The sequence below is a fragment of the Numida meleagris genome, chromosome 1, assembly GCF_002078875.1.
Source record: "Numida meleagris isolate 19003 breed g44 Domestic line chromosome 1, NumMel1.0, whole genome shotgun sequence".
Taxonomy (NCBI): Eukaryota; Metazoa; Chordata; class Aves; order Galliformes; family Numididae; genus Numida; species Numida meleagris.
In genome coordinates this window covers 170425755-170435722 of record NC_034409.1, presented here as the reverse complement: position 1 = coordinate 170435722, position 9968 = coordinate 170425755, and the positions used below count along the sequence as shown (strand labels likewise).

At 43.3% G+C, this 9968-nt stretch overlaps 1 protein-coding gene across 2 annotated transcripts; it reads left to right on the top strand.

Annotated features, from left to right (window-relative positions):
- CCNA1 (cyclin A1) lies at positions 637-6467 on the top strand. 2 transcript variants are annotated; one of them, XM_021377672.1, is made up of 9 exons: positions 637-781; positions 859-998; positions 1786-2029; positions 2250-2374; positions 3036-3259; positions 4012-4216; positions 4999-5112; positions 5724-5857; positions 6194-6467. In XM_021377672.1, exons 2-9 carry the CDS (start codon positions 876-878, stop codon positions 6243-6245), a joined length of 1221 nt encoding a protein of 406 aa, XP_021233347.1. In that variant the 5' UTR covers positions 637-781; positions 859-875; the 3' UTR covers positions 6246-6467. The 2 variants fall into 2 exon arrangements, with proteins under 2 accessions (XP_021233347.1, XP_021233356.1); XM_021377681.1 differs by having other exon boundaries at positions 648-785.

Sequence of the window (9968 nt, the reverse complement as noted above, 5' to 3'; positions counted from 1 at the left end):
CTTCACACCTGGTTGCTCATTATTTAGAGGCCTTTTTTGGTCTTTCTAGTGCTGGCAACCTCACCACTGCTGACCTCCTCAGTGAAAACCAAAGCTAGAAGACATGGAATGCTTCTGTGGGCTCAGGGCTGTTAGAAGCACGCTAGCCCTCCCTCAGCCTTTTTCTCTGTTAGCCTTGTAATCATGGATCTCTTGTTATTCTCAGCATAGCCTGCTAGCTGTATCTTGTTTGGTCTTCGTTCCTTCTGCCTGCTCCCACTTCCCACACATCCCTCATGCTTTTGCCAGGCCCTCTAGCTTCCCCTCTCGCTACAAACAGCTTATCTCTGGGACACTGCGTGCAAACTCTTCCCGCTATTCATATTTCTGCTTTTAAACCACTCTGCTTCTGCCCTAACGGGCCCTTCAGGGTTCAAACATAGAGAAACCGCCGCTGCCCCCCACCCGCCGCGGGGCCGAGGCCGCTGCGACCACCACCGGCCCGAGCGGACGGGGCGCGGGGCGGAGGCTCGCCTGCAGCTCCCCGCCCCGCGCCCGGCCCTACCCGCGGTGGCCCCTGCTCGGCCGGCCCGGCCCTGGCGGGGTCTCCACGGCGACTCGAGGCCGCTTGGGTTACCAGGGCGGCGGCACGAGTGGTTGCGGCCTCGGCTTCCAACTGGCCGCAGCCAACAGCCACCGCCGCGCCCATAGGTCGCCGCCTATATAGGGAGCGGCGAGTGGCAGCAGCGAGCGGCGCTGCGCTGGGTGGAGCAGGGTGGCCGCCTCCATCGCGACCTCTGAGGCAGGTGCGGGGCTCCGTAAGCAAATACTTTTCGTTAACTTTTTAATTTTCAATTTTTTTTCCCTCTTCTCCGGAAGGTACCGAAGTCGTGGTGATGCGCCGCACTGGGGAGACGAGCCGGGCGGGGCGGCGGGAGCCTCTCCCCGCTGCGCCCCGCGGCGGGCGGACTGTGCTGGGGGTGCTGGTGGAGAACGGGCAGCAGCGGCCCGGAGCCCAGGTGAGCCTCGGAGAGCTCCTCCCCGCCACGGGATCGGGGTGGGCTCCGTGGCCGGCTCAGGGAGTGCCGTGCCGGCTGTGTCCCCCTGGAAGGAAAGGGGGTCTTGGTGAGGCTTTCCCCGAGCACTCATCCTCTGGACTCTTCCTGGACCTGGCTGGTGTGGGAGAAAGCAGCTGTGCTGGCGTACAGACCTCACCCAGCTGTGTGTGCCTGCAGACTGCTTGGTTTTGGCTGCGTGAAGCCCACAGCTTAGTCAGCAGATAGTAGATGATGGGGGGGGAGGAGGATTGTATCCTGGTCACAAGTTGAACTCTTATGGATTGTGATGCTTAAGTTCAGAAGTTCAAAATTTTGGTTTGTAACTCAACTCAGTGTGCTTTTTGGCCCATAAAGTCCTTTGTTAAATCTGTGACAGTGCCTGAATGCTTCCTGTCATCACCCTGACTTGCTGTACTTTCTAGCACCTGCTCCTTGCTAGAAATGAATATGGAGCAGACCCTGCACTTGCCATCCAATTGGAGCCAGGCCGTGTGCTTGCTGTATCCTCTGTCGGAGTGAGGCTGCTCTCCTGACTCCTGATTTCTGGTGCCCATCACCTCCTGTAAAGTCTGTGTTGCAGCAGCAAGCAGCACTTCCTAAGCACCATCTTTAGCTGCTGGCTTTCCCAGCAAACTTGTATTTACTTGTCTGTTAGCGAAGAAAAGTGATAAGCCTCTCTAAAACAAATGATACTGTTGTCCTCTTCTTGAATTGTCTCGCCACAGCATTACTATGTGCTTTGTTTCAGAATACTGCTATTACCAGACACTTATCTGGCTCTGAGAATGCCTTCCCTCCAGCTGGAAAAGATGAAGTATCCAACTGTGTGGTCAGTGCTACATCAAAGCAGGACTTTGCTATCTACATTGATGAACCAGAAGAGAAAGAAAACTACAACTGCCAAGAGGATGAAGAACTGGAATCAAGCCTGTGTGAACTGGATACTAGTGCAATGACATCCAGTATTCACCTGCTGTTGGATCTGAGTACAGGTGACTCCTGTTAATGTCCACATAATATCACAGGTACATGTAATGTGGTTATGAATCATGCTGCCAGTGAGCTAGTAAGTAGCTTATCTTAAAATAAATACCACTTCATGATAACTTTAATTGAATCAGTGTGATGCATAACACTTCTGTGCTAAAAATGGCCAGAGATAGTGAAGAGACTAGTTAACTAAGTGTCTTTCTGGCTTCTCTTTCCTGTTAGGATCCCCTATGCTAGTGGACACATCCTTCCGGTCCCGGCCTGAGGATCAGATGGGAGATCCCATAACTCTAATGACTGTGGGAGAGTATGGAGAAGACATTCATCAGTACCTCAGAGAAGCCGAAGTGAGTGTCTTCCAACAAATGCAAAGATGTGTGGGATCTTCCTGATAGGCTGCAATATTGCAGTGCTATGTGGTTGCCACACAATAAATCTAGGCTGTTCACTTTACAAACAGTAAAAGCCATCACTGGAGTTAGATTCTTAGGAATCTTCTAGACAGTGATGAGATCTGTCAGCCATTACTCCACATCCTGGAAGTGGGATGTGAGTAGATTATTGCAAAATATTAACACAGTTGAATGTGACATTGCTGGCTGTTCTGCTATAGTAGGGTTTTTTTGTTTTTTTTTTTTGTTTGTTTGTTTGTTTTTTACCTTTTTATATCAAAGCAGTGAAGTGCAGTCTTCCAGTAAGAGGGTAGGAGAAATGTGACGCATTTAAAGTCACTCTTGGGTCTCTCTGAATATGCTTGATAGCAAATGCTGGACTTCACAGTCCAGGGGACATGCTTTGCTCTTCTATTACTAACATGGTAGTTCCTATCTCTTCAGTCTTTCTAGGGATACTGCTAGAACTGTAATTAGTAGCTAGTTTGAGAGTAACTATAATAGTGGAGCTACTCACACTCCTTTTGGCGCAAGTATAAAGAATGTCAGTCAGTTCAGCCATCAGCAGCTGTCTTTGTGGTGAGCATCCTGATTCTTAAATTGTCTTTCCAAACAGGTGAAATACAGGCCCAAGCCCTACTACATGAGGAAGCAACCAGACATCACAACAGAAATGCGTGCCATCTTAGTAGACTGGCTGGTGGAAGTAGGGGAAGAATATAAACTTCGAACAGAGACACTGTACTTGGCAGTGAACTACCTGGACAGGTTTCTCTCTTGTATGTCTGTTCTCAGAGGGAAGCTGCAGCTTGTAGGAACAGCGGCAATTCTTCTGGCTGCGTGAGTGTTTATCTCATGAAATCTCAGTGAGCAAAACTTATTTTTGGACTGTCTTTTAGTTTAATTTGAAGGACTTAAGCTTGTGGTGATAGGTAGATTTTCATGGTGTCCTAAGATGGTACCCTGTCCCTGGAGACTTTCAAGGCAAGGCTGGATCAGGGCCTGGGCAACCTGATCTAGCTCTGCATGTCCCTGTTCATTGCAGGGGAGTTGGATTAGGTGACCTTTAAAGGTCCCTTTTAACTCTAAGGATTCTATGATTAGCCACTTGACCTACTTTTGCAGTAGCAGAACTAAGCATTTAATATTCTTTATTAAGAAACTGTAGAGGAAAAATCTTGTAACCATAACACCAGAAGTAAAAACAATGCTGTATTAGGCCACTAGCCCCCAGTAGATTGAAAGTTGCAATCTGCAATTAACCTTAAACTGCTTTAAATATACAGGGTATTGAGCAAGGCCTAGGGATGTGTGGGGTTTTGTCTGGAGTGCATGGTGTTACTGAAACTTTTGCTTTAAGAGTTTTCCTATTAGTCAAGAGTGCTAGTATGAGTGTATGTCTATCTAGGCTAATGACTTAGAGAGTATCTTCCCCCCCCCCCGTTTGATCATCAAGTCTCGCCTAGACTGGAGAAAGATTAAAATAAGAACTCTAAGACAGTCTTAGCAGTGTGGTATGCTCACCTTGATATGGGCCCAGCAGAAAGTTCTATTACCCTAACTTTTAAGCTGACAAATATTGCTTTTTTCAGGAAATATGAAGAAATCTACCCACCAGAAGTGGATGAATTTGTGTATATAACAGATGATACATATACAAAGAGGCAGCTGCTAAGAATGGAACACCTGCTTCTCAAAGTCTTGGCTTTTGACCTCACAGTGCCAACCATCAACCAGTTCCTACTTCAATATATTCACAGGCATGGAGTCTGTATCAGGACAGAGAATTTTGCAAGGGTATGAATTACCATTCTCTTAGGATAGATGCTTTGTAGACTACTACCATCAGTATTCAGGCTTTTGTGCTTCATTACTTCTGGAAAAATGTCTGGGATTACTGAGCTTAGCCTGTCTGTCTGGTCAACTAGACTATCTTGGCTGCAAGATGGTAGGAATCGATTCTTCAACTGTCTGTGCATAGGAGGCCTGACCTAGACATGGTGATTCTTCATGTTGCTACACAGTGACAAAGCATGTTCCCACAGAACTGCCTGGGGAAACCATGCTTCAAAATGGTGTCACCCAAGCTTATAGCAAAACATCCAACTTGCTGCTTAGCTCAAAAAGTGTAGAATTTGTACAGTGCTTCTTCAGGCAGCCCAGATTTCAGTTTACTAGGTGCTCATTTAGCTCAGGTCTCCACTTAAGTGAGGTTCACCTATGTGAGCAGAATCCTCAAGGTAGAAGATGACCATGATGTGTAATGGCTTTTTTCTTTCTCTTTTTTTTTTGACAAAATATTGGTGTAATTTTGCAGATAGAAGATGTGATAGGAATTAGTGAGAGTGTTGACTATCTAGGCTTTGACAGAAGTGTGATATTTTTCTTCCCACTGGACCATGCTGAAAGTTCTGTATGATCAACAGAATTGGAATGCTACCCACCAGATGTGTAATTCATGTTTCTTACATGAAACTGAGGACCACCAACCAATTGAAGTGCTCAGTATGGTGGCATTGTTCTACCAGATAGAACCACTCTATTTGAAAGACGTGTGCTTTTTTTTTTTTTCTGTTAAGTATCTTGCAGAGCTGAGTCTCCTTGAAGCTGATCCTTTTCTGAAATACCTTCCTTCACAAACTGCTGCAGCAGCCTACTGTCTAGCAAACTATACAGTGAACAGGTCATTCTGGGTAAGAATAACTGCATACTAATGCTTAGCTCAGACATCTTATAACTGGAAACCTGCTGAGAAGTAGGAGTGGCTTCAAATCATGTTATTGTAAAGGCTGAAATGCAAGGATGAGTAGCTCTTCCCAAGCTAATGGGTCTATGTAATTAACAAATGTTAAATTAACCTGAAATATCTTACCTTCTCTCTGAAATAGGAAGGACCTTTCTGTCTTCACTTGACATAAGTGCGTACCTCAGGCCTTGTCAGTAGATAGTCTCAAGCTCCTTCCCTAGGTAGAATTCAGAGGCTTTTTAGGAGGGGAGGGGAGAACTGAATGTGACTACAGCTGCCACTCAGTGTAATGCAAATCTTGATAGGCCTGTCAGGTGTCTGTGCTTTAGCAGGATGCAGAATCCAGAAGAAGCATAATGAATGCAATGTACGTAGAGCAGAAGGAGATTCTTCTCAGACCTGACACCAAGGTCAGAAAAACTAATGGCAGGATACACTTGAATCCTTTTCAGAAATCTAGAGTGAGAACTGACATAGTGAAAATAGTTTCTGCTTCTGTAGAAAATGCACCTTACCTAAAGTAGAATAACACTTTTTTTCATTTCCTCCTCTTACCAGCCAGAAACACTTGCTGCGTTCACTGGTTATTCATTAAGTGAGATCGTGCCTTGCCTGACTGACCTGCATAAGACATGCCTTGATGCTCCGCATTGCCAACTGCAAGCAATTAAGGAGAAGTACAAACAGTCTAAGTAAGTAATCAAGAAGCTAGGATTTCCTTACTTGGAGGTTGTAGGCACAGGATGATTCTGCTTGAGCAACTTGGGTTGTAACTCCTGTAGTCAAAAATTTCTTAAACTGGACAGCTTTTGATGCTGACATGGAAGCCTTCCTCAGCATCTTGAGGGGAAAACTCTTCTGGACAGGGAAGTAATTAATTGATACATATACAAATATAGTGGATCACAGTTCTCTTGCAGTACTGCATGATGGCTTCTTCCCTACTGTGCTTCATCAGTAGAATCCTTAAAGTACATTTACATTTGTCAGCTAAGCTAGTAGTTTCATTGGTTGCATTTCTATTCCAGGTACCTGCAGGTATCTCTTCTGGAGCCCCCAGCAGTTCTTCCTCTACGCTAGAGATGGTGGATCCTGGACTTAGGTTTATTTTGTCTTGATGAGCAAAGCTGGTCTAACATCTCATAGAGCACTGCAGGTCATGTCTCTGTAACCATGGTGATCAGAACAGTTTTTAGCTAGTATTTTTTAATTAGATGCCTTTTTAAAAAAAGGATATTAAACTATAGCTCTTAATATAATTGACAGCACTTTTAATAAATGTCTTATTACACTTCCTCTGAATCTTCTGATTCCAGTTAATATATCCAGTAATGGTGCTTGGAAAGGTTTACTTAAAAAATCACTGAGACAGGCCTTTAAGCTAGCTGGGATGGATCAAGTGACAGGTCCTTTGATCCAGTATGATCTCCATAGGCATGGTTGACTGTCTGCAGTGTCTTACCTGTTTCTTCTTCTCAGACAAGATGATGTGCACATGAACAGGACCAATTTTCTGGGACTTGTTTTTGCTGTGATATAACATCCACGGACAAGTGGTCTATGAATACTGATGAACATTGATGCTCAAGTAAAAATTAAACTCCCATATACAGTGCAGTAAGGCACAATTTTCTCTGGGGAGATGGATGAAGGGGAAACTGTGGCTTTCTAGAGAAACCGTTACCCTTAGCAGAAAGGAACGGGCTGGAGGTGGGAAGCTTTCCTTCCAAGTTGTTAACTATCTTTTCCTGAGCTCCTACACTGTATTGTACCCCTCAGTTTTTCACCACCACCCTAAAACCAAGAACACCAAAGAAGAACAGTTACGCTGCATGTTTTTAAAATGCAGCTTCTCTTCGAAGTAGTTCAAAAAATTGTAATTGGTCAGGTTAGTTAACACATAGACAACTGCATTCAGTTTGTCAAAAGGGGCAAGGTCTGAAGTATTCTCTTGCCATTTTAAAAAAAAAAAAAACAACAAACAAACCACTAACACTATTCAAGGCCTATTCCTTCTTTGAGAGAGTGGTCTGTGCAGAGCCCTATGTGTTTCCAAGCAAGAATATACTTAGTGCTTGACATTAACGTGTAATTCAACAGAAGTACTATGTCCCGCACTTAGTTTAAATACCAGTTAACAAGCCTATTGCTTTAATTATAAAACCTGATCATACCAGTGTCTGTGTCATGAAGCTTTTTCCTTTGAGTGTTTCACTTTCTTTGATATGCACACAGGAGTTTTCTCCTGCCTCCTCCATGTCTAGGCTCATGAGTCTTGCTGGGGGTGCAGACCGTTGTATGTCTCCAAAACGAGCAGCCATAATAACTAATTTACTTAAACAAAATAACATGTAAGGGAGGGAAGCATTCCATTTTCAGCCTACTGTTTACAGTTTTTAGTTTCATTGCAAATGCTTTCTAGTCAAGTGCGTGTATCTGTCTTATTACACTGGCAGGCACAACCAGGTATCCCATGCTTATGTCTCCAGTACACACTCTATGGTGAACGCTAATGCTATCAACTATTTTGCTGCTGTAAATTTCACAGCTTATAGGGGAATGAATGTCTTAAAGGTGGGCTATGAACTGCATCCATGCTTTCAGGCAACTCCTTTAAAGTAGATGGCTAAGAAAAAAGACCAGAGGCAGCGATGTCTAGCTACAATGCAGAGCGGTGAGTTTCTTGATTCACTGTTTCATAATGGAAAAGTAAGTGTACTGAATAGTCTTTCTAAATCTACCAGCCTATGAGTATTAGCTTTTTAGGGGTGTTTCAGGCTGAACGTGAAGTAACCTGAAACCCCATGTTAATAAGCCTTACTCCCCTTGTGAGGTACTGGTGCTTACTGAATTGCAAGAGCTATAGTGCTGGGTATTTTCGAATCGCTAATGAATGTCTCACGTGTGAAATCGTTTTCCTAGTGCTCTGGCAGTTTGCAGGTATTCATGCAGTCCTATCAGCATAGCAATGAGGAAGAGGTGAGTTTTGATCTTATGAATTCTACTGCCACAGTCGTGTCTCATCTTTGTGGGCCAACAGATTTGGTGCATCAGGTACAACAGGAGCTCAATTCCCCATCTGACTTGCCTGAGTGTTTTACCATGTGGTATCTTCCTAGAGGCCAAACTTTCCTTTGTTTTTTCTTTTCAGATTTTATCTAGTTACAGGAAAGGTGCTGTAATTGCATTTGATTTCGCTGAACCTTTAATTCTCTGGTATATTAACCCAACTGCCTGATTAAAACAAGACAAAAGACACTATGATCTCTGAAATGCACTGTAGTGTACCTCACTGGCTTTTTTTTTTTTTTTGTGATGCTTTTGCAGCTGAGTTAGTAGCTTAAGTGCTTCTATTTTTTATTTATTGCTCTTTTTACCTAAGGGCTAAAAGAGGCAATTTAAAACAAACAAACAACAAAAGGTAGTTGAAGTGAAGAATCCCATAAGGATGTAGTGTGAATGTTAGGTTGATACAAGGTAGATTAGATTTAAATTTGTGGGACAGAAGAAACTGATCTCTGTTATCACCTGTGATGTGAGAGTAATAGTGTCATTTTGAAGGTCCATATTCTATTTTCAGTTTCTTTGCTTTGAATTATCTGGCTCAGAGCAGGTAGAATTCTTATTTTTGTACAAGTAAGCCTTGACTCTTCTAAGGTGAAAGCTGGATGCTGTCTTCTTTCATTCATGTATGTCACAGCACTTAACCCTGTCTTACCTCTCCTTTGGGCTCTCCTCTGAAGTTTGTGGGTTTTTTGTTTTTTTTTTTTAAAAAAAAAAAACAGATAATAGCTGTTTTGTTGGGCATTCTATGATAATGAAGGTGGCATAATGCTGCTTTAATAATACTTAAATACAGATGTATAGTTATATAATTTGTAGTATATAATGATGTATGTAATAATACTCAAATGCAAAACACTTAATAACACTTAAAATATATATTGGAAATAATCAAGCATACAGAAATCTGTATTCATAAGGAGGGAGATAAAAGCAGCCCAAGAGGGAGGTTTTTGATGCAGTACCTCTGTGATGTGGAAAAAAATGAGATCTGTGAAGATCACAGCTGTGTGTGAGGTTTGAAACAACCAGAATCAGGCTTCTTGATTTCAGTTACAGCAGTATCCTGTATCAGAAATAATGGGGATTCAACATCAAACAGAGGAAGACTCAATTTTTGACTCTTCCATTTACTGGCTAATGGCAGCCACAAATAAGATCTCATTTTCTTTGATCAGGAATTGCTTAAGCTGTTGCAGCTTCAGAATTGCCAGGCTTGATCTTGCTCAGCTAATGTTGCTGCAAAGGAGCTCAGTCCCCCCTGAGTCACAGCATACGTGTTACAAAGGCTGAATGCTGACTTCTATGCAGGCCACAATCTCTTCCTCCTCCAGTTCAAAATGTATTGGGCCAGAATGCTGGGAGTAAAACTTACTGGTTAAGGCAGCAATCTGAGCACATTCAAGGAGCTTTGAATGGTCTCTCAATAATCCAAAGTGAGGTGGGCTGAAATTGAAAAGTTAAAACTTTAATTTTGGCTCATGATGATCAGCTCAAGAGCTCTGTTAACTTGATAACAAGAAGTTCCCTAACCTATTCTAGCAGTTTCCATGCTACTGTACTCTCCCTTCCAGAGGACCCAGATACAATGTGGGTCTCTGATCCAGATTCTTCCCTGTTGTAGTTGTGACTTATTGCTCAAAAAATGAAATACTGCCATTGAATCTGGTATTCGTGAGTTGCCAGTGATAAGCTGTTCTTCGTAGCTGGGGATGTTTTTGAATCTCCTTTTCTCTTAAG

What these genes read in the sequence shown, in the direction of transcription:
- CCNA1 (XM_021377672.1), top strand. Translation starts at nt 876, where the DNA reads ATGCGCCGCACTGGGGAGACGAGCCGGGCGGGGCGGCGGGAGCCTCTC. An exon ending in GCGGCAATTCTTCTGGCTGC is followed by an intron (nt 3,260 to 4,011) that starts GTGAGTGTTTAT and finishes TGCTTTTTTCAG; the next exon opens with GAAATATGAAGAAATCTACC. An exon ending in GGACAGAGAATTTTGCAAGG is followed by an intron (nt 4,217 to 4,998) that starts GTATGAATTACC and finishes TTTTCTGTTAAG; the next exon opens with TATCTTGCAGAGCTGAGTCT.